Source organism: Sorex araneus, chromosome 5 (genome assembly GCF_027595985.1).
Source record: "Sorex araneus isolate mSorAra2 chromosome 5, mSorAra2.pri, whole genome shotgun sequence".
Taxonomy (NCBI): Eukaryota; Metazoa; Chordata; class Mammalia; order Eulipotyphla; family Soricidae; genus Sorex; species Sorex araneus.
Window position 1 is genome coordinate 120439076 of NC_073306.1, and position 24467 is coordinate 120463542.

Genomic DNA, 24467 nt, shown 5'->3' on the forward strand with positions numbered 1-24467 from the left:
CAATCAAAAGTAGAGATTACTAGATTACCATATTCATAAGTGATTTCAACACTCCACAACACACAACTAGAACAGTTCCTCAACTACACAGCACACTAGGTATGTGCAAACTGATGAGCACAGCAGCTGCATGCAAGAACACCACAGTCCAATAGGTGATTCCTGGAGCACCACCACCAGGAATGAGTGTGCAACTGTCATCATCATAATAACAATAATGATGAGAACGGAAAAGGAGAGAAATGGAAAAAAATAATAATAAATTAAGGGGGCTGGGGAGATAATACAATGTGCCTTGCACACAAACAACCTGGTTCAATCTTTGGCACCGCATATGGCCTCCCAAGTCCTATCAGGAGTAAGTCCTGATCACAGCTAGATGTAGACAAAAACAAAAACAAAGGGAAAAAAAAAAAAAACAACTCACAGGGACTGGAGTGATAGGACAGTGGGTAGGGTGTTTGCCTTGCACGTGACCGACCCGGGTTTGATTCTTAGCCTCCCATATGGTCCCCTGAGCACCTCCAGGAGTAATTCCTGAGTGCAAAGCCAGGAGTAACCCCTGTGCATCGTCAGATGTGACCCAAAAAGCCAAAAAACAAAACAAAACAAACAAAAGAAAACCAAAAATCCCACCAACCATTTTGGTATTTTTCTGGATTAGGCTTATATTTTTAGTTTCAGTGAGACATAATATGGGTTGAGGAAATAGCTCAAAAAGCACAAGCTTTGTATGTAAATGGCCTGGATTCAATACCAAACACTGTATGTTTCAGCAAAAAAGGAAATTAAAAAAGAGAGAAAAAGAGAGACGTCTAAGAATAGGAAGATGGCTCAAGGGCTGGAACATGTGCTTTACATGCAAGAACCTGCATTCAATCCCTAGCATGTGATTTCCAGCCTCAGACACAGTCCCACGGCCCCAAGCACTGAGCCAGGGAGCCAGGAATAGCAGCCAAGACCCTGCAGGGCTGCAGCACGAGTACAGTGGGTAGGGTATTTGCCTTGCACACAGGTGACCTGGGTTAGATTCCTGGCATCCCCTATGATATGATCCTGCAAAAATTATTCCTGAGTGTAGAGCCAGGGATAACCCCCAAGTATAACCAGGTGTGCCCCCCACAGCCCTGCAAAAAAAAGAACCTGCAGGAATGGTCCAGAAACAAAAAAAAAACAAAAAAAAATGAGGGGGGGGGGAGAGGAAGGGAGGGAGGCAAGGGGAGAGGGAGGAAGAAGAGAGAGAGACAGAGAGAGAAAGAGAGAGAGAGAGAGAGAGAATGCTATGGTTTTATATAACAACTTTGGCTCTTTGTATAACTTACCAAGATCATGACAAAGCCCAGCTATCTGAACACAGAGCATATCTCGATGACTTATTTGCAGCTCTGGCTGTTTTTCACGCAGCGTACGAACTAGACAACCTGCAAGATATCCTACACTGCAGAGGAAAAATAAGTCACTATTCTGCTTGAAAGATGAATACTTTGGTTTTCAGAAACTTAACTGCTGGGGGGGAGGCAGCAGTTTGGCACACACCTGGAAGTGCTCAGGGTTAACTCCTGACTCAGCACTAAGGAGTCACTTCTAGTAGGGCCAGGAGAAACATACGGGGTACCAGGGATTGAGCCTAGGTCACCGAACTACCCCATCATACTCTCACTGGCCCTGATTTTCAGAAACTTTAATGTTTCTCAAGTGTCCCAATATGGCTCTAAGATTACTTAATTGAATAGTCTCTATCAAGAACTAAGCAGGATCTAGAAATATGCAGGAACATACACAGAACCCCCAAAGCAATTCCTCTTGTCTTAGCACCACTCATCATAAAGAAATGCAGTATGGGCTGGAGTGATAGTACAGTGGGGAGGGTGTTTGCCTTGCACGTGGCCAACCTGGGTTTGATCCCTGATCCCTATGGTCTCCCAAGCACCGCCGGGAGTAATTCCTGAGTGCAGAGCCAGGAGTAACCCCTGAGTATCGTTGGGTGTGACCCAGAAAGAAAAAAAAAAAAAAGGAAATGCAGTAATGGACTGGATAGTGTCACATCACAGAGTTTAGGCTTTGCACACAGAAGGGCGGGTTTTAATCCCCGAGCACTGACAAGAGCAGACCTGGTGCTTTGTCAGAGTAACCCATAGGTATCACCCAAAAACCAAACCAAGGGCCAAACTGATGGCACAGTGGGCTGGCATTTGCCTTGAACGCGGCTGACTCAGGTTTGATCCCCGGCACCCCACATGGTCCCCTGAGCACTGCCAGGAATCAGCTCTGAGCATCATCAGGTGTGGCCCCAAAATAAAAACAAACAAATGAAAAAACCCACACTAAATCACACACTCCGACCCCCAAATTAATATTATGGTGTTAGAGAGATAGTTTAAAGTGCCAGTGTACATCTTTGGATTTGGGAGACCCGGGTTCAACCCTAAGCAACACATTGTCCCCCAATATCATGGGATACAATCCCCAAGAAACATGTACCACTTGGTACGGCCATGAGTATTGCTGGGCTTGGGTATGCTTCTAACGTCCCCCCTCCAACACAAAAAAGAAACTGTATACTTAGGAAGTAGTAGGCTGGAGAAAGAGTACAATGGAACAGTGGGTAAGGCCCTGGCCTTGCATGTGGTTCACCCAGGTTCAGTCCCTGATACTTTACATGGATCCCCAAGCACCACCAGGAATGGAACATTCCTGAGTGCGGTCAGAAATAAGCCCTGACGGCGCCAGCCCAAACCCTAAGTGGTCCCGGCCGCCGGAAGTCACGCCCTCGACCCACCCTCGGCGCCATCTTGATGCCACAATCCACAGAGAAGCAGCAGGCATTCTGGTGAGCAACGCGGCCCGGACAATGCTCCGGACCCGAATCGGGGCCAGCAACACCGGGGGGCCGGAAGGAGGAGGTGCCGCCAGCACACCTTCTCCGGATGGAACCCCGGCGACACTGGGCAGCAATTAACACGGCTCCAGGATTCGGGACTGGGACAGATCTGAGCCTCGCGACCTTTTCTAAAACCTGAAAACATACAATGTTTGAATGGAAAACTAATTATCAAATGCCTGCTTATTAGGGTTATCTTGTTTGGGGATATAACTCCCACAACAATAGTGAGTTCTGTGTTGAAATATGGAACGTAATCAAGGTGAAGAGAAAATAAAGTGAGGTTCATCAGTTATACAGTTGGGATGGGGGGCGGGGTGTATACCGGGGATTTTGGTGGTGGAATATGGGCACTGGTGAAGGGATGGTGTTTGAATACGGTATAACTGAGACATAAACCTGAGAACGCTGTAACTTTCCACATGGTGATAAAATTTTAAAAAAATAAAGATTTGGGGCCGGAGCGATAGCACAGCGGGTAGGGCGTTTGCCTTGCACGCGGCCGACCCGGGTTCGATCCCCGGCATCCCATATGGTCCCCCAAGCACTGCCAGGAGTAATTCCTGAGTGCAAAGCCAGGAGTAAGCCCTGAGCATCGCTGGGTGTGACCCAAAAAGCAAAAAAAAAAAAAAAAAAAAAAAAAAAAAGATTTAACAAAAAAAAAAAAAAAAAAAGAAAGCTATAGTGCCAAAAGTAGAGAGAGAGTATGGGGAATATTGTCTGCCATAGAGGCAGGGGGAGGGTGGGAAAGGGGCGGTATACCCGGGATATTGGTGGTGGGGAATGTGCACTGGTGGAGGGATGGGTGTCTGATCATTGTGAGATTGTAACTCAAACATGAAAGCTTGTAACTATCTCACGGTGATTCAATAAAATTTTTAAAAATTAAAAAAAAAAAATAAGCCCTGAGCACTGCCAAGTGCTCCAAAACAACAATAACAATAACAAAAGCAGCACTTTCAAATGGCAAACAATTCCAAAATCCTTAAAGAAAAATGGCAACAAATTCATAGCAATAATTTTTGGGGCTGGAGCAGCAGTACAGAGATAGGCCTTCACACGGCCAACATGGATTTGGTTTCTGGCACCCCATTTAACCCTCCCAAGAACTGCCATGACTAATCCCTGAGCATTGCTGGGTGTGGCTCCAAAGCAAAAACAAAACAAAGTTAAAAAAATATTCTTATTAATGTCAATAAATCAAACTCCCCTAGTAGGCACAGAGTGGCTGGGTGGATCAGGAAACAAATATCCAACCTCTTGCTGCTTACAAGAGGTAAACCTAATCTCTCATGACAAACAGGCTGAGTAAAAGTAGAAAAACAAACATACAAACTAAAGGGGAACTTTAAAAAAGCAGGGACAGGGGCTGGAGTGATAGCATAGCGGGTGGGGTGTTTGCTTTGCATGCGGCCGACCCGGGTTCAAATCCCAGCATCCCATATGGTCCCCTGAGCATCGCCAGGGGTAATTCCTGAGTGCATGAGCCAGGAATGACCCCTGTGCATTGCTGGGTGTGACCCAAAAAGAAAAAAAAAATAAATAAAAAAATAAAAATAAAAATAAAAATAAAAAATAAAAAAGCAGGGACAGCTATACTTTATCAGACCAAAGTATGGCTGTTACTTCATCCAAGATTAGGTAACGCGGTAGAGATGGACATTATATAATGGTTATATAAGACGACTTCACTCAGGGGGCTGGAGTGATAGCACGTCGGGTAGGTGTTTGCCTTGCACGCGCTGACCGGGTTCGATTCCTAGCATCCCATATGGTCCTCCAAGCACCGATGGGAGTAATTCCTGAGTGCATGAGCCAGGAGGAGTAACCCCTGTGCACCGCCGGGTGACCCCCCCCAAAAAAAAAACCCTAAAAAAACAAAAAAGAAAAAAACACATTTTTTTGTTGTGCTCTAAATGGAGAGCTGCATAAGAGACAATTGCTACTTTGTTGGCTTGGTAGGACCCAGTAAGTTTTCAATAAGCATTTGTTCAGGACTACGAACATGTGAGTAAAAACATGTTCTAGCTAATTAAAAATATTTCAAGGCGAAGTCAGAGATTTACAGATAACACAGAAGTTAAGTTATTTGTCTTATATGCAGTTGACCCAGTTCGAATCCCTGTACATCACATGGTCTCCTGAGTACTACCAGGAGTAACCCCTGAGCATAAAGCTGGGAAAAGCCCCTGAGCAGTGAGGATGTGCTCAAAGACCTATCCTACCCCCAAAAAAATTTTAAAGGGGCTGAGAATGTATATCTCAGTGACAGAAGATATGCCTTGTATATATGAAGCCCTGGATTTGATCCCTCAAACATCTCCCTCCAAAATGGCTCAAAACAGGCAAGGATAAAACAAACAGGAACAGGAGAGAGAGCTCAATGAACTAAGCACAAGCTTTGCATGCTGAAGGCCTGTTCAATTCTCAGCTCCACATCTGTTACACGATCACCCAAGCACTGCCAGCAGCAATCCTAAGGACCACTCGGGGAGTAGACTCAGCCACCTTGGATGTGACTCAATAAACAAAACAAAAATACAATAAAACCCAGTAATGTACTGCCTATGTTTCCTAAAAATCTAGGAAATTGTTCAGCTTATATCCCACTGGCTTTTCATTTCATAATGAAAAGGCAGATCAAAGTTTTAACCCAAGGGTACGTAACAAAGATGCTTTATCTCTAAGCTTGAAGATACTTTTTTTAATTTGTACATTTCCTGACAGGCAAGAAAATCATCTGGTTTAACTGGTTGGAAAAATATTATAGGAGTTAAGGCATTTGCCTTTCATGCAGACACTTCAGGCCACCCTGCCCAGATCCCTGGCACCGAATATGGTTCCCTGAGCACTGCCAGAGGTCACTTTTTTTTTTTCTTTTTTGGGTCGAAACCGGCAATGCACAGGGGTTACTCCTGGCTCATGCACTCAGGAATTACTCCTGGCGGTGCTCGGGGGGACCATATGGGATGCTGGGAATCAAACCCAGATTGGCTGCGTGCAAGGCAAACGCCCTACCCACTGTGCTATCGATCCAGCCCCCAGAGGTCACTTTTGAGCACAGCCACGAATAGCCCCCAGCAATGCTGGACATGGCCCCCAAACCAAAATAATAGTAAAAAATAAAATAAAGATAAAATAAGTACAGCAAAGCAAATCAAAGCATCAATGTCCTCATTAATAAAATTATTATTCATTTATAAAAGCTATTCTTGGGGGCTGAAGAGATAATATAATGGTTAAGGCACTTGCCTTGCACACAACCAAAGTTTGATTTACAGTACCAAATGGTCACCTGAGCCCAGCCAAGAGTGATCCCTGAATGCAGAGCCAGGATTAACCCTGAGCACAGCAAGGTATGGCCAAAAAAAACAACCAAACAAACAAACAAAAAACCCTGACTATTGGGCTGGAGATTCGACACCGTGGAAAAAAGAATACCTTAGGTTATAAAGAACTTATTTAGATCCCCAGAACCACACACCCACACCCACACCCACCCACCCACTCACATACAGACACACAAAGCTAGTTCTCTAAAAGATGAGTCATTCATTTCATAACACAAATACCGTACGTAAGGACTAAACTCCCCACACAATTCTTACCCTAGACTGTGTTCAAATCGATTGTGTGAAGCTCCTGGGAAAACATAGTAACCAGCTCCCAACTGTTTAATATACCGAAGCCGCTGAAACTGAGGAGTGTCAATGATTCGTATGAGGAGAGGGTGAAGTTCAATGTGGCCATGGACAGGGTCATTAATTACCTAGAAAATTGTGTTTAAATGAATGTGAGTAACAATAAAAGTCCATGAAAAATCTGTGCAGCTATTCCTATTCACAATGCACAATTACAACTACTTAATTGTTCTCAAGTAAGAATAACACTAAGGGAAAGAACAAGATAATTACCTTATTTAGGTATCACTACCAGACAGATCAAGTATATTGGACCTGGGTATATCTTACTTCTTCCTAATGGAGTCTAATAACAGAAAGATAATGATTTCAATCATTTTATTATGGATATGATTTAATAAGTCTTTAATAAGAAGGGTCCTATCTATTTAAGTCAAACATCCATATTTAGCATACTTAATTAGATCATAAAAACCATAAATCTGCAGGAAAGAAGTCTAACATTTTGGAAAATGTATCTAGATAATCAATATGACCTTTAAAAAAAAAGAAGGTGGGAAAGGTGGGAGCGAGAGAAATAGTACAACAGGTAGGGCATTTGCCTTGCACATAGTGGACTTGGGTTTGATCCCATGCATGGCATATGATCTTCCCAAGCCCCACCAGGAGTGATCCCTGCGTGCAGAGGTAGGAGTGTGGCCTAAGCATTACGGAGTGTGGCTCAAATACAAAATCATTCAATCTTTGGGTTTTTTTTTTTTTTTTGCTTCTTGGGTCACACTCAGCATTATGCAGGAATTACTCCTGGCTCATGCACTTAGGAATTACTCCTGGTGGTGCTCGAGGACCATATGCTGGGATTCGAACATATTCGAATAGGTTGGCCACGTGCAAGGCAAACGCCCTACCCGCTGTGCTATCGCTCTAGCCCCCACAACTTGGCACATCTTTAAAAATTATTCTATGGGGGCCAGAAAGATTATCCAGAGGTTAAGGTGCTTGCTGTTCATCCTGCCTGCCCACAAGTTTAAATCCCTAGCACCACCACTGTCCCCTGCACACTATCAGCGGTCACTTGTCAGGACAGAGCCAGGAACAGCCCCTGAATTCTATCAGGTGTGGAACTATACCTGTTTTCCCAGCCCCCCAAATTATTCTATGACAAAGAAGTAACTGAGGCCATGTGTGTCAAAGCAGGAGATTGTAAAAAATTTGTTCTGTGGGGGGCCAGAGAGATAATACAATGGGTAGGGCGGCTTGCCTTGCAGGTGGCCGATCCAGGTTCAATCCCTGGCACCCCAAAAGGTCCTGCAAGCACCACCAAGAGTAATCCAAGTGCAGAGTCAGGGGTAAGCCCTGAGCACTGCTGGGTGTGGGTCTATCCCACCAAAAAAATAATAATAATACATGGGACTGAATGCTATGCTCTGGGTTCAATCTGTAACACAAGAATAATGGCATATGTTCTATGAAAGTTTTAGACTGTTAACTATGGTGTATGTTTGAAAGCATGCAAAAAATATCTAAATATTGCTTGTGGTTATACACACATATGTAATAAAAATAAAAAGCACCCATGATAATGATTAGGCACCAAATCAGGATGCATATTTCTGGAGGGAAAGATCAGAAAGGGTATAAAAGAAGCTTCCAAGCATTTCTAGTATCTTGCTCTGAATTAATAGATATGAAGCAAAGTAAGAAGGATATTAAGATTCAACAAGCTGGGGCTGGAGCGACAGCACAGTGGGTAGGGTGTTTGCCTTGCACGCAGCTGACCCGGGTTCGATTCCCAGCATCCTATATGGCCCCCTGAGCACCGCCAGGAGTAATTCCTGAGTGCAGAGCCAGGAGTAACCCCTGTACATTGCTGGGGGTGACCCAAAAAAAGAGAATAAAAGGATTCGACAAGCTGAGTAGTGGTCTATATATGCTCTCCTGTATGCTTAAAGTTAAGTTTTCTTTTGGCTTAAAGACCGTGAGCTGAACCAGAGAGATACTATGGGGATAAGGCTGTTGCCTCCAAAGGGGCTGACCGTAGTTTGAACCCAGCATGCCACTGTCCCCAGAGCACTACCGGAAACAACCCTCTAAGCACAGGGCACAGAGCCAGGAGTAGCTCCAAAGCATCATTAGGTATGGCCTAGCCTCGCCAGAATCAGAAATAAATACACTGTGCTTATTTTAGAACATGTAGAGTTCATTACTCAAAATCTTATTAAAGTTTCCTCCCACTCTTCTAAAAATTAATTGCAAAATGGTTATATTACTTTGTATTTAAAAATTATATTAGAGGTTAGAAAGATAACATGGTGCTTTCTTGCTTTGCATGCAGCCATTCCAGGTTCAATCCCTGGCACTGCATATCATCTTTCAAGTTCTATTAGAAGTGAACCCCAAGCACAGAGCCAAGAGTAAACCCTGAGCACAGCCTGGTCGGGCCCCAAAACCAAAAACTTAAATTAAATTTTTAAAAAATGAAAGTAAGTACAGAATCCTCCTTAAAAGAAACATAAAATTACTAAAAGGGATGAAGGTGGGAGACAGCATAAGGGTTAAGGAAGCCTAGTATGCACCCAATCTAGATTTGATGATATGAACATTATATAATCAAGCATTATATGAACCTCAAGTTTCGCAGGGTGTGGCTCTAGAGTACTGCATGACTGATGGGGTAGCCTGGATATCCCCAGAATAGGGATATTCACTGGCACTGCATCCTCAGAATTTTGCATTGAACCATTAGCCCAGATGGCCAAGAGAGAATCACCAGTGGGTCCCCAGAAGTGTGAGTATTGCTTGTGAGATCCTCAAAATAAATAAAATTTAAAAACAAGTAAATTCAGATCCCTCTTACCTTCATTATATCAGCATGGCATTGATTTTGGTATTGATTCACTTGTTGTAATATTTTTCTTAAATCCTTTCTCTTTTCCAAAGAACTAAAATTATAACAAGATAAGCAAATACGTCATTATCTGCATAATAATAATTCCTGAAATTAATAATAGTATATAATCAACTCTAGGCTACTATATTAACAGAAGAAGAAATTAGATTAAAAGAAACAATTGAATATTGATACATACTCCTTGATTTTTGTTTTGGGGTCACACACAGTGATGTTCAGGAGTTACTCTTGGTTCTGCACTAAGGAATCACTCCTGACAGTGTCTAAGGGACCATACAGGGTGCTGGGGATTGAACCCAGGTGAGACACATGCAAGGCAAGTGCGCTACCCACTCCTCAAAAAGTATTCCTTTGAGAAATTCTTCCTGTTGAGCAGCCCATTATTTTACTCTGACATAATATTATTTATCATCCAATTAAAAACCCAAAGAGAAATTATATATGTGTATAATATGTATATAGATATAGATAAAAACACATAAACATTCCCCCACGCTGTTTCTTGTTTTGTGTTTTGTAACAGCTAGAGTAAAATATTTTATTTCTTAGAAATTTTGGGGGCTGGAGCGATAGCACAGCAGCTAGGGCATTCGCCTTGCACGCACCTTGCAGGTTCCATTCCTCCGCCCCTCTCCGGTAAGCTACCGAGAGTATCTCGCCCACACAGCAGAGCCTGGCAAGCTATCTGTGGTGTATTTGGTGTGCCAAAAACAGTAACAAAAAGTCTCACAATGGAGACGTTACTGGTGCCTGCTCGAGCAAATCGATGAGCAATGGGATGACAGTGACACTGACAGAAATTTGGGGGGGGGGGGCGCTACATCTAGCCTTTCTTTGGGAGGCCCTATACCCAGTAGTGCTCAGAGGCATGTAATCAGTGCATCCACATGCAAAGCAAGTGCCTTACCTTCTCTACTATCTCTTGGTCCCCCAAATCAATTATTTATCTAGTTTTGGGGTGCCAAACCTGGTGGTGCTCAGGACTTACTCCTGGCAGTGTGCTCAGGGGTCATTCCTGGTATGGCTCAGTAAGCCATATGCGGTAGTAGGATCCAGGGTCTTACTGTGTATTTACATGTCAAGCACATGTACTACCTGTTATAGTATCTCTCTAGTCCACAATAAATACTTTGTTATTTTTATTTTAGCTTTGGGTCCACACCCTGCTGTGCTAGGGCTTACAAGTCACTCTTGCCACATGTACGGGACCACATGTAGCAGTGGAAAATGATCCTAGGTCAGCCATGTGCCAGGCAACCACCTTACCCATTGTACTATCTCTCCAGCCTCCAAAATAAATACCTTATTTGTTTATATTTATTTATTTTTGTTTGGGTCACACCAAGCAATGCTCAGGGCTTACTCCTAGCTCCACACTCAAGAATCACTCCTTGCAGTGCTCACGGAACCATATGTGGTGCCAGGGATCAAATCCAAGTCGACTGTGTGCAATCCAAGTATCCTACCTGCTTTACAATTGTTCTGGCCTCCAAATAAATCTTTAAGCAAAGATTTAAAGTAGTCATGGGTCTTGCAGGTGGCTGTCCCAGATTCAATTCCTGGCATCTGAGTATCACAATATGTATGTGATCCCTGAGAACCGCCAAATGTCACCTCTCACCTCACCAAAAAAAAAAAAAAAAAAAGGAAAGAAGAAAACCAGAGGGGTAGGGTGTGGGGGGTGCTTCGGGAAGAAAGGAAAAAGGGGGAAAATAGTAGTAAGAAGGACTTTGAGGACTGAGGAGACTGAAATGTAATTATGAAAGAGTCAAGAAGACATTGCTAAAGATTCCGTACTAAAGGCCTTATCATAAATCAAATGTCCTGGGCTAGAGATAGCTCGTGCTTTGAATGAAGGAGCCCTGAGTTAGATTCCTAGCTCTGCATGGTCCCCCAAACACAACCGGAAGTGACTCGAGCACAAAGCTGGGAGTAGCATCTCCCCAGCTCAGGACCACATGGTATATCCCCAGAACCCTCCCCCCAAAGTTATATAACCTTAAATTCATTTTTTCCCCACAATATACTTTCCATGATCATTTAGTAAGCAATAGTGCATGAAATATAATCTTTTGTTTTGTTTCTTTAGTTACTGTTACTAAAAACAAGGCTCAGCTACATTTAGTTAAGTAGACTTGCAGAAGCAAAGACTGTATTTTGCCAATTTTCCAAAATAAATTGCCAATTTTCCACTAGAAGTGAAGTGCTCATTTTAAGTAACACTTCATATTTGACAGTCTACTGAGATCTTTAAAATGAACCATCCTAACCTAGATTCTAGAAACTCCAGGCCATACATAGGAATATCTACCATATATATAATTCACAATGGCTTATCATGTACTATACATCCACTGTCTATTATTATTGTCATTTGTTGGATATTACAACAGTGTTTTAGGCTTCATCAGTGAATTACCCCTTTTCCTCCTCCCAGTGAAGCTTACAGTGCTCCTGTGAGCATCTCTAATGCCCTGAGTTTATCTTTAACCTTTCCTTTTGTGTTTTTTTTCTTTTGCTTTTTTTGGGTCACACCCAGCGATGCTCAGGGGTTACTCCTGGCTCTGCACTCAGGAATTACTCATGGTGGTGCTCGGGGGACCATATGGGATGCTGGGAACTGAACCCGGGTTGGCCACGTGCAAGGCACACGCCCTACCTGCTGTGCTATTGCTCCAGCCCCTTTCCTTTGTGTTTTTTTTTCTTTTGAAGTAAATAGATTTTATTTAGAGGTTTCTGAGGAAAGGAGGAAGGGATAAGTGGGAGAGAGAATAGTAAGAATAAGGCGCTCAAGAGAGAACGTGGGCTTCTCCAAGGGTGGAGGAAGCCCCTACACATAACCGAGCTTTAGACACAAAAGTATGAAAGCATGAAAGTACACATCTCAAGAGGGGAGATGCAGGCGACACATGTGCTTGGCCGACACATGTGCTCGGCCACTTGGGCACAAGCAGCACATAGGCTCAGGCAGCATATGCGCTCCTTTGTGTTTTATACTTCACTGTCACAGTTCAAGTCAATCTTGGTTACGTATAAGCCAAAACTTTCTGGTAATTCTGGACTTTGTATTTGTAAGTGAAATATTTGCTTTTCTTCTTCCCCTATAGCCTTTTCACATTTTACTATGGAGCAATGTTCTTTGCTTAAACACAGAAAGACCTTAATGCTATGATCCTAATATTTGAGACTTGATTGACTCTGAAATATATCTACTCCTGGGCAACTGTCGTCATTATTTGACTCAAGCTTTGGTTGTTGTAGTTCCTAACACTCCATAAGGGAGGTCCTGCCGTGGGACTGGGATAGACCCGGGGAGAGTGGCGAAGCTACCCTGGAATCAAACTGGGATAGTCTAGAAAGCATAAATGCATGGTGTTCATGCAACCTGTTATGATGTAAGAGACACAGGACCCCCAGAGGGAAGGATAAGCTGAATTGACCTGAGGACTTAGTCTGGGATTTTATGGTAAAAGTCTCGCTTGCTCTCAGAGCCCAGAGAACTAAGTTTTGGGATCTTTATCTCTTACTGTGATTTATCCAAATGACTGCAAGTATTGGTAAGATGTAGAATTAGTTGTTTGAAAAATTGTTTGAGTTAATTGCTTGATATATACGACTAGAAAAAAAGAGAAAAGCAATACAGATATCTCTGGGAGACAGAGTGTCTCCTTGAGTGTATCTCCCCCAGAGAATTGCCACTGCTGGAATGTTTTACCTCTGTAAATCACATGGACATGCAGTTCTATGCCTCTGGCCCCTTCAGATGTTCTATAAATATGCTAGCAGCTCTGCATTAAATGGGCCATTTTCACCATCAGGCTGTGGTCCCATCTCTCTGTCTCTCTGCTGGGGAAGCCTGGGGAGGATGGGAGGCAGCTCTCGGCCACCGAACACATGTGGCATCGTACAGCACCCACATATTATTTTGTGAACTCACAGTCATCCATTTCACATGCGCTGATATTGAAGGATTAAGTAACATGCGCAAAATCAACAATGTCAATAAAATACCAAACTACAATGTCTCTAAATCTAATACCAGTCTTGGCTTTTGGAAAACCAGCAAATATGTTCAAGATGTAGCCTTGATTTTTCTCACCAACACTTTGTTTAACCAATCAGTTCTTTTTTGGTTTTGTTTTGGGGCATCCAGCAATGCTCTGGGGTTATCCCGGACTCTGCACTTGGGAATTACTCTTGGCAGTGCTTGGGGAACCATACTGGATGCTGGGGATCGAACCTGGGGTTTGCTGCATGCAAGGCAAGTACTCTACCCACTGTACTAACTCTCCAGCCCCTCATAAGTAATATTAAATACAAGATTTTTATACCATAAACTGGCAGAGGATTCTATTTTGTTTGGGGCAATATACCATGATATCCAAAATATTTCCCAGCTTGGTTCTCAGGAACTATGCAGTACTGTGGATTGAAACCTGGGCTCCTATGTGCAAAGTATGTGCTCCAGCACTGTGAGTCATCTCTCAAGGCCAGGGAATTGTTTCTGTTTTTGTTTTTTTTGCTTTTTGGGTCACACCCAGCAATGCTCAGGAGTTACTCCTGGCTCTGCATTCAGGAATTACTCCTGGCGGTGCATGGGGGACCATATGGGATGCATGGGATTGAACCTGTGTAGACCGCCTGCAAGCCAAACTTCCTACCTGTTGTACTATCACTTTAGTTTGGGGGGATTCTGTTTTTTATCTGGCAGATTTTTATCTGGGCGGATTTCTGAGCTATTCCCACTGGTGCTGGGGGCTCACTCCTAGCAGTGCTTTGGGGGAATCTAACAGGTGTTGGCTGCATGAAGGGCAAATGTCCTACCAGATGTGATACCTCTCAGGCTCCATGGGAGGGAAGTTATAAAGCCCTACATTGGACTGGGCATAGTAGTGATAACTCAAAAGGTTAGCTGACCTGCTTTGCAGGCAGGAAGTCAAAGTTCAACCCCCCAGCAGAGCTTGTTCTGAGCACCACAGAGGTGTGTGATAAAAGCACCATGCCAGTAGTCCAAGCACTGTGGGAGAGGAGGGGAGGTATGGGGGTAAGAAAAGTAAAGGGGAGAGAGAGATAGTATAGCAGGCAAGGAACCTGTCTCGCAAGCAGGTAACCTGGGCTCAAATCCCCATACCACATATGGTCCCCCAAGCCCCACCAGGAGTGATCCCTGAATACAGATCCAGGAGTAAGCCCTGAGCACTGCCAAGTATAGATCCAAAACCAACAAAATAAAAACAAGCCTCGGGGCCAGACTGGAGTGATAGTACAGTGAGTAGGGCATTTGCCTTGCATGCACCCAACTTGGGTTTGATCCCCAGCATCCCATATTGTCCCCTGAGCACTGCCAGGAGTAATTCCTGAGTGCAGAGCCAGGAGTAGCCCCTGAGCATCTCAGGCTGTGACCCAAACAAGCCTCACAGCTTGAAATAAGAATAGTAAGAATAGCAACAAATTTTGGTCTTTGACAGTGTACTAGACTACAATGTCAATTTATCGTTCTTACCTTACTCCGAGATTTTCAAGGCGAAACTCATCAATAAGGGGCAGTTCTGAGCCTTTGATCTGACTTTCTATAGAAGAAAAGGGAGATAAATAGATGAAAGATTTCAATGTTCACATTTTTGTTGTTTTGTTGCTAAGATAGAACTCATGGTCTTAAATATCTGAGGCATATGCTGTCCTACACTCTGGCCTTTGGTTTCACTAAGTAAAGGATGAGCTTTTTTATTTCTTTCAGGCTGGATCCACGAGAATCTACTCAGATTAATATTTATGAGGGTCAAATAGCTAAACGGATTGGGGTGCATGTTTACATTCGGGAGCCAGAAGTTTGATTCCCCAGGACTGTACTGACCCCAGCACCATCAGGCACCATGTTCAGATTTCACCACTAAAAAAAAAAAAGCATTGTGTACCCACTACATACCCACAGACTGTGCCGAATAATTTTTTTAACCACACCCATCAGTGCTCAAAGCTTACTACTGGCTCTGTGCTCAGGGATCATTCCACTGATGCTTAGGGACTATATATATATTTTTTTATTTTATTTTTTGCTTTTTTGGGTCATACCTGGCGATGCACAGGGGTTACTCCTGGCTCTGCACTCAGGAATTACCCCTGGCGGCGCTCAAGGAACCATATGGGATGCTGGGATTTGAATCCGGGTCGGCCGCGTGCAAGGCAAACGCCCTACCCGCTGTGCTTAGGGACTATAAACAGTGCCAAGGATCAAACCAGAATTAACTGCATTCAAGGTAAGTGGAAATCACCAGAACCTTTGAAAAGATTTCTTTGAAAAGCTGAAAAAAACAGCAAGGGATATGGTGTCAGTGGGCTCTGACAGGATGGTGAGCACTGCTCTTAGCCACTGCATATTCCACTTTTTCAGTGCTTTCTCAGATTTAGGTTCAGGGACCTGTAGGAGAGATCAGTCTGACTAAAGTTTAGTAAAGACAAAGCAAACAGTAAGAAATGAGCAACTGTGGGATCACAGAGATAGTACCAAAGGTAGGGGGGTGCTTAACTGGCAGGTAGCCTATACTTCTGTTCCCTGAGCACTGCCACGGGTCGCTCTGGTTCCTGAGTACCACTTGAAGCCCTTCCCTACCTCCCAAAAGAGCAATAAGCAATTGCAAACACTTGCTCAGTTTTTAGCAATTAAGATCATAAAGTGTGGGGCCAGAGAGATAGCTCAACTGTAGAGCACATGATTTCTAAGCGGGAGGCCTAGGTTTGGTTCTCAGCATTGTGTGATCCCTGAGCACCAATGGGAAGTAAGTTCCCAGCATTTCTAGGTATGGTTCCCAAACCAAAATCAATAAATCAGAAAGATAAAATAATGAAGCATCTTCTGTAGATTGCGGTCTGTATTCAAGATAAAAGATCATTCTGGAAGCTAATAAAATAATTTACAGAAAAAAAAGAAACACCACTGAAACAGAGCCTACATTGTCATCACAGAAAAATATAAAGTACTTAACCCCTGCCTTTCGCTACTCAGAGAAAAACAAAATGTCAGGGCTGGAGAAATAGTACAGGGGCCAAGACACTTTTGGGGCCAAAAAACTAGCAGGCTTTGCACCTGGTTCCCCAAACCCAACCAGGAGAGATCCCTGGGTGCAGAGCCAGGAGTAAGCCCAGAGCACCACTAGACCACTAGGTGTGGGCCCAAAACCAAAAAGTGACAACGAAAAAACATCTTTGCACAAAGCCAACCTGGGTTGGAATCACTGGCACTAGGTTCAAATTCCACCACCACATAAGGTCCCTCTGCACTGTCAGGGGTCACTCCAGAGCAGAGTCAGGAGTAGCCCCTGTGCACTGCTGGGTGTGTGTGTGTGTGTGTGTGTGGGGAGGGAGGATGCTGCAAACTGAATCCAGAAGTATAGGAAAACAAAAGGGTAAAGGGAAAAGCAACTTGCCACATCATTCATGCTGCGTCTTTTTTACTCTAGAACCAGTTAAGTCCCTCAGATCCTAAATCAGAGAGAAAATAAGTTTCTCAGGCAACAATTGCAAATTTCATCCCCCTACAGCCAAGTTGCTGAATTTGCAAGTCCAACCATTTGCTGATTTGAATACCTAAGAGGAAAAGCCAGGGGGCTTAAGCATCACCAGCCTCACAGGAAGTTGAGTCATTACCCAAGTAATCAAGAAGATGAAATGATCTTGAGCCAGTAAAGTCGATGAAAAACAACCTATGGGTCAGAGAAATAGTACAGGGGGTAGGGCACTACTAGCTTGGCACCTGACCAACCCAGGTCGGGGTGCGATCCCCAGCACCAAAGTGATTCCTGAGTATAGAGCCCCCAGGGAAGGCCTGAGCACAGCTGGGTGTGGCTGAAAAACAAGCAAAAATATTGTTTTGTGGGGCTGGAGCAATAGCACAGCGGGTAGGGCGTTTGCCTTGCATGTGGGCGACTGGGGTTGGATTCCCAGCATCCCATATTGTCCCTGGGAGCCTGGAGCACCGCCAGGAGTAATTCCTGAGTGCAGAGCCAGGAACCCTGAGCATCACCGGGTGTGACCCAAAAAGAAAAAAAAATTTTTGTTTTGTCTTTTGGTTTTGGAGCCACATTCAGCGATGCTCTGGGGTTGCTCCTGGTTCTGTATTCAGGAATTAATACTGGCAGTGCTGGGGAGACCATATGGAGTGCCAGAGATTGAACACAGGTGGGCCACTTAGCCCTGGCTCCAGGCAAAAAAGAAAAAAATTTTTTTTAAAAACTAACACCTACAGGGACTGGAAAGGGAGCACAGTGGAGGCAAAGTACTGGCCTTGCACACACCAGACAGGGTTTAGGGTCCCTGGGCACCCCTAGGAGTGACCCCAGAGCCAGGAAAAACTAACAAATAACTTGCACGCTCCTCCCAGGGAATAAGACCACATTGGGGGCTCCAGGGAGCTCTGGGGTGCGCTGGACTGCGAACTTGCGTTCTCTGCAGGTAAGGAAAGCAGACTTGAAGGAGCCCCTCCCTCCCGGGGGGGCTTCGGTAGACAATGAGGATTCAGAGATGAAGCCAACGCATCCCTTTTCCTTTCTCCAAAGCCCGAGTTGGGGCAGAGGGATGGAGAGAGAAGAGGAACAGTTCAGCAGCTCCCGGGAATGACAGCACCGCTCCGACCACGATCAGCGCCAGGGGGTTTCCGGAGGGATCTGGCCTGCAGCACCCAGTTCCGGTAAAAGATCCCTGGGCAAACAACCCCTGGAACTCTGCCCGTGGAGGGGGGGGGGGGTGCTGGAGGGATAATACAGCGGGCAAGAGACATGCCTTGCACGGGCCACCCCCGGTTCAGTCCGTGGCATCCCATATAGTCCCTGGAGCACCACCAGGAGCAACCCTTGAGCATGGCCGGGTGTGTCCCCCACCCCGCAAAAAAAAGAAAAAGAGACTAGTTTGTCTTCTTTGCGCCGACAAATTGCACCCCCGACTGCAACCGAGGCTACCTGGGCAGTTCCAGCGCTCCTAGGGATGCGAGTGGGGGCGGGGAGGCGTGCATGGTCGCACACTCGGGGAGGCACCGGGAGGAAACGCTCTCGCAGCCGAGAGGCGCTGGGGTGGCCGGTTCCTCCCCACGCCACCTCTGCAGGGGCAGCACCCCCCCCACCCCCGCCGCGCCCCGGCTGGCGGCTGGCATTCCCAGAAGCTTGCGGTTTCCCGCTCCCGGGCGCACCCGCAGCCCCGCAGCCCGGTTTCGTCTTCCTCCTTCCCCTCGGGGCGCCCCTCCAGTCACCGAGCACGCTCCGCGCCGCCTCGGGTGTCCCCTTTCGCGCCTCAGGTCGCCTCTCCCGCGGCGCCTCAGGTCACCCCCGGAGCTGTCGCCCTTCTCCGCCTCGGGCCCTGACCGGGCCTCGCTCCCGGCCTCAGGGCGCCCTCTCCTCGGGTCCCGCCGTCCGGACCGCGACCCTCTCGGCCCCCCTCCGCCCTCGCGCTACCTTGGAAGCGCCTCAGCAGCGCGGGATCATCGACACCTTGGCTGCTGAGGTACAGGCACACCTGCTCCGAGTCCCACACGCGGTAATCCGGGGGCAGCCTGGGCCCACCCGGAGACCCGTCGCCGCCGCCGGCGGGCGGGGTGCGGGTCGGGGTCCTGGGGCTGCCCTCGCCGCGCGGCCGCTTGGAGGGCAGCTTGAAGTCGCCGCCCTGCATGGCTCCAGCCCGCGCCCCGCGCCGCCGCACAGTCAAAGACTCGCGGCGTCCGGCCCGCGCGCAGGCGCGCTGACAGCCCCGGCCCCGCGGCGAGTCGGCGGCGCGTCTGCGGCTCCCGCGCACGCGCGCTCGCGGCTCAGCCCCCGGGGCCGGCGCTCCGGCCCTTCCCAGCCGCCCCGGCCCGGACACGGGCGCCGCCGCCCGCCCCAGGGCGCGCACACCTGGGCGAGCGCCGCGCTGAGGCGGGCGGAGCCGGGCTAGCGGGTGCCCGTCACCGGCACCCGGTGGCGACGCTTCTGGCAAATTCTCCGCCAGGAGTAATCCGAGATTCCTTCAGATACTCCCGAATGTAAAAGAAGGAACATGAAGGACCGGCAGTCGATGCCAGCGTGTTTCAGTGAAGAGAACTGCCGACTAAATAGGACGAAACCTGAGTGACCGGCCACCGGCTGCCAGCGTCTTTCAGAGGAGGAAAATACCGGCTAGAGGATAAACTGGAGGGCCCGAAGGGTTCCAAAGCCGACGCGAAGTTACCTGACATGTCACAGTATCTGCAGTTCACACGGGACCGTGCACGCCTGTCATGGGGGTTTCCAGAGAGTAGCAGACTTCAAGCTCCCATATATAGGGTGAAGCAAGAACGTTTTTATTGAAACTTATTTAGGAAGACGTGAGGAGAGAGAAAGGGAGAAGTACCTGTCGGTGAGAGAACCAGGCAAGTGAGAGAGTGTACAAGGGAGCACAGGGCTGGAGGAACAAGCCTGTCCCCTTTTCGTCTTATTCAAATTCCCTGAACAGAGAAAATGCAGTGGGTCAATCGGATTACTTAAAATTTATCTTCAGGAGCTCTTACTATTCCTAGTTAGATTCCTTGACTGACAGGATCTTAAGCACCACTGAGTGCAGCCCTAAAATACCAAAACTACCACAACAAAAGTCAGTGGTTTTGTTTTTGAAAGAAGGTGGATCTTTCTACACACATGGCAAAACATTACATGTCTTCAATTTTTTTTTCTGGTCTTTGGGCTACACCCATTAAGTTTAGGGCTTACTCCTGGCTCTGTGCTCAGGAATTACTCCTGGCAGTGCTCAGAGGACCATATGGAACACCAAGGATCGAATTAGGTTCCACCAGGTGCAAGGCAAAAGTCCTACCCACTGTACTATGGCTACAGCCCTATTCTAGTTTGATTAGTATAGAACAGGGTCCAGACAGATTTTGACTTGTGCACTAGGAACTGAGTTGTCCTGAAAGGACCCAGTGAGGTGCCCTCTATGAAAACCTATGCACTGAGTATGACAAGAACATTTCTTTCTTTCTTTCTTTCTTTCTTTCTTTCTTTCTTTCTTTCTTTCTTTCTTTCTTTCTTTCTTTCTTTCTTTCCTTCTTTCCTTCTTTTTTAATTTTTGTGTTACACCTGGCAATGCTCAGGGGTTACTCCTGACTCTGCATTCAGAAATTACTCCTGGTGGTTCTCAGGGGACCATATGGGATGCAAAGGATCGAACCCAGGTTGGCTGCAGGTAAAACAAAAGCCCTACCCATTGTACTATCTCTCGAGCCATTCCAAGAACATTTCTGAGGGGATCACAGAAATAGTACAGCAAGCAAGGCATTTGCCTTGCACAGGGCTGACCCAGAAGAACCGCTGAGCATCGCCAAATGTGTCCCCAAACCCAAAAATAAATCAGTAATAAAAGAACATTTCTGAATAGAAGATGTATAACAAATATAACCAATCTTTACTCCCACACAATAAAATTCCTCACTTTCTGCTGATGCAATCCTGAGCTTTAGGCTCCACCTTTTTGTTGTTGTTGTTGTTTTTGTGTCACACCCGGTGATGCACAGGGGTTACTCCTGGCTCTTCACTCAGGAATTACCCCTGGCGGTGTTCAGGGGACTATATGGGATGCTGGGGTTAGAACCCGGGTCTGCCGCGTGCAAGGCAAACGCCCTACCCGCTGTGCTATCGCTCCAGCCCCTAGGCTCCACTTTTCAAGAGAGCAAGGAAATCTCCCAGCACAGGACTTTGGGGTTATCATCCTGCCTCCTTACTTTTTTTTTAAACACATTTTTATTGAGAAATCAGATTTTATAACAATATTGATCATAATCTTTCATACATGCATCATTCCAGTACCATACACGTCACCAGAGAACCTGCTTCCCTCCACCAGTGTTCCCATGTAAGCTCAGTTCTATAGACAAATCTATAGTTCTGATGACTAGCGCCTTGCTTCTAGTAATCTTTACTTCAGCAATTTATTGTGTCCATCTAAGGGCTGGAGCCATAGCACAGCGGATAAGGCATTTGCCTTGCTTGAGGCCAACCCAGGTTCCATTCCTCTGTCCCTCTCAGAGAGCCCGGCAAGCTACCGAGAGTATCCCACCTGCACGACAGAGCCTGGCAAGCTACCTGTGGCATATTTGATATGCCAAAAACAGTAACAACAAGTCACACAATGAAGATGTTACTAGTGCCCGCTCGAGCAAATCGATGAACAACGGAATGACAGTGCTACATAAACAATTAAAGTTTTAACATGCTTAATTTATTTATTCCTTGTTATCTATACGTAGTTACTAATTCTGTAATTAGCAGTCCTTGTAACCAAATATGTCAATTTTTTTTGTGTGTCTCTGCCTGAGTCCAGAGCCAGGAGTAATCCCTGAGCACCCCTGGGAGTGGTCTCAAAACAAAAAGGAAAAAACAAAAAGAAAAGATCTGTTATGGTAGAAAAACTGCTTATTGTCTCTTTGTATTGAGATAAAGGTCCTTGGCCTGGACCAACCATTTCCTGATACACTCTAAGCAATGAAGCCCTTGCTTAAATTTAATAACAGCATGAAAGGAAAGAGGAGGATTGTTCAGTGGCACTGACAAGTTTGTACTTCATTGGTGAGGACAGCATTTCTCACCCACAGGTCATATGATCCCTTATGTGGCCCCATATTCCAAAGAAGTGACAAATAAAAATTGTGTGAATGCAGGAGGGCATATCATGAGGCTAGGGATCAACCAGTAGGACAGTGAAGTCACAGGAAGGAAATAAGGTCAGAAGGGGGCTGGCCTTGATTGGAAAAAGGTTGAGAAACACTAGGCAAAGGGAGTCAAAAGGTTCAAGTGAAGGGGTCAGAAGATAAGGTGGGCAAAAGTTCACTTTTACTTCTTTCAAACAATATTTTCCATTTTGCTGTCTTTTGAAAAGTTAACAGTTGGAACCAGTTCAAGAATGAAATAGGGGCTGGAGTGATAGCACAGCGGGTAGGGTGTTTGCCTTGCATGCAGCCGACCCGGGTTCGATTCCCAGCATCTCATATGTTCCCCTGAGCACCACCAGGATCGATTCCTATGTGCATGATCCAGATGTAACTCTGTGCATCACTGGATGTGACCTGAAAAAAGAAAAAAAAATACAGTGAAATACAGGGCCAGAGAGATAGTATAATAGCCAGGGCACTTGCCTTGTACACAACCAACCTGGATTTTTTTTTTCTTTTTTTGGGGGGTCATGCCCGGCAATACACAGGGGTTACTCCTGGCTCTGCACTGAGGAATTACTCCTGATGGTGCTCAGGGGACCATATGGGATGCTGGGATTCAAACCTGGGTTGGCCGCATGCAAGGCAAATGCCCTACCCACTGTGCTATCTCTCCAGCCCCCCAGCCTGGATTTAATCCCGGTGCCCCATATGGTTCTCTGAGAACCGCCAAGAATGATCCCTAAGTGCAGAGCCAAGAATAATCTCTAAACACTGCTGGGTGCGGCTACACCCTCCTAAAAAAGTTATGAGTAAAAAAGATACAAGTGGAGTAATTAAAATATAGTCAGAAACAAAAATAAAAGACAATATTATATATAGTAATAATGATAATAAATCAGTATTGTTATGGTATTGGGTGCTAGAGAGATAGTACAAGAGGTAAGGCAATTTATTGCCTTATACACAGCCCTGAAGCCCTCTGACCCAGATTTGATCCCTAGCACTGCATATCCCCTGAACCCCTCCAGGAGTGATGTCTGAGTTCAGAGCCAGGAGTAATCCCAGAGCACCCCTGGGAGTGATCCTAACACAAAAAAGAAAAAACAAAAAGAAAAGAGCTGTTATGGTAGAAAAACTGCTTATTATCTCTTTGTACTGAGATAAAGGTCCTTGGCCTGGACCAAACAACTATTTCCTGAATGCTTATTTGAGACCCACAAAGTAAACAGACATCTTTGGTCACAAGGACTGCTAGTTACAGAATTAGTAACTACGAATAGATAACAAGGAATAAATAAATTAAGCATTTTAAAACTTTAGTTTGGGGGGCTGGCGTGATAGCACAGCAGGTAGGGTGTTTGTTTGCCTGCATGCGGCGAACCCAGCTTCGATTCCCAGCATCCCATATGGTCCCCCGAGCACTGCCAGGAGTAATTCCTGAATGCATGAACCAGGAATAACTCCTGTGCATTGCCAGGTGTGACCCAAAAAGAAAAAAAAAACTTTAGTTTTTTATGTAGCACTGTTGTTCATCGATTTACTCGAGCGGGCACCAGTAACATCTCCATTTGTGAGACTTGTTGTTACTGTTTTTGGCATATCGAATATCGAATACACCACAGGTAGCTTGCCAGGTTCTGCCGTGCAGGCGGGATACTCTCGGTAGCTTGCTGGGCTCTCCGAGAGGGATGGAGAAATCAAACCTGGGTCTATTTTGAGCAAGGCAAACATCCTATCTACGCTATGCTATCACTCCAGCCCTATTCTTTACGTAGGTTACTGTTAATGCTGCTTCTCTTTCTCTTTTCTTTCTATAAAACCTCCCAACTTTTACATCCCTTCAGGGAGGTAAACATTTATTTTGTTTAATTTTATTGGGGAGGGGCACACCAGGGGGTAGACAGAGCTTACTTTTGGCTTTGCATTTAGGGATCACTGCTGACAGGGCTCAGGGACCAGATTTTGGGTTTGGGTTTCGGGGCCACATCCTGCAGTGCTCAGGGTTTATCCCTAGCTCTGTGTTCAGGAGTGAACCCTGGCAGCACTGAGAAGAAACAGTCTGCCAAGGATTGGACCTGGGGCAGTGTGCAAGACAAGTGCCCTACCCACTGTACTATCTCATAGGCCCCTCGGGGCCCATTTTATGTATTTTGTTGAAATTTTGATCTCCAAGCAATTTTGTAACCCAAAATAAAAACTTATCTTTTATTTTAGCTATTTTTTTTTTCAGGTTCAAGGAATTGGGGCCAGAGAGATTCCACGTTAGCCTAGACTCCAATTTGATATGGGTAAGACACTTATTTTGTAGGCAGGTGATCCCAATTTGATCCCTGGTACTGATGCAGGTGAGGCAGAAGAGGTGGCAGCAGGTCTCTGTGTTCGTTTGCAATT

At 45.7% G+C, this 24467-nt stretch overlaps 1 protein-coding gene across 1 annotated transcript in view; it reads right to left on the bottom strand.

Annotated features, from left to right (window-relative positions):
• The window catches only part of SAMHD1 (SAM and HD domain containing deoxynucleoside triphosphate triphosphohydrolase 1), a 50065-nt gene extending 30917 nt beyond the window's left edge, over positions 1 to 19148 (bottom strand). The window contains exons 1-5 of the mRNA XM_055140496.1: positions 18874 to 19148; positions 14937 to 15003; positions 9380 to 9464; positions 6490 to 6650; positions 1323 to 1438 (exon numbers count right to left, since the gene is read on the bottom strand). Coding sequence (XP_054996471.1) covers positions 1323 to 1438; positions 6490 to 6650; positions 9380 to 9464; positions 14937 to 15003; positions 18874 to 19087 — 643 coding nt within the window. The 5' untranslated portion in view covers positions 19088 to 19148. The remainder of the gene's footprint in view (positions 1 to 1322; positions 1439 to 6489; positions 6651 to 9379; positions 9465 to 14936; positions 15004 to 18873) is intronic.
• Between the last annotated feature and the right edge of the window lie 5319 nt (positions 19149 to 24467).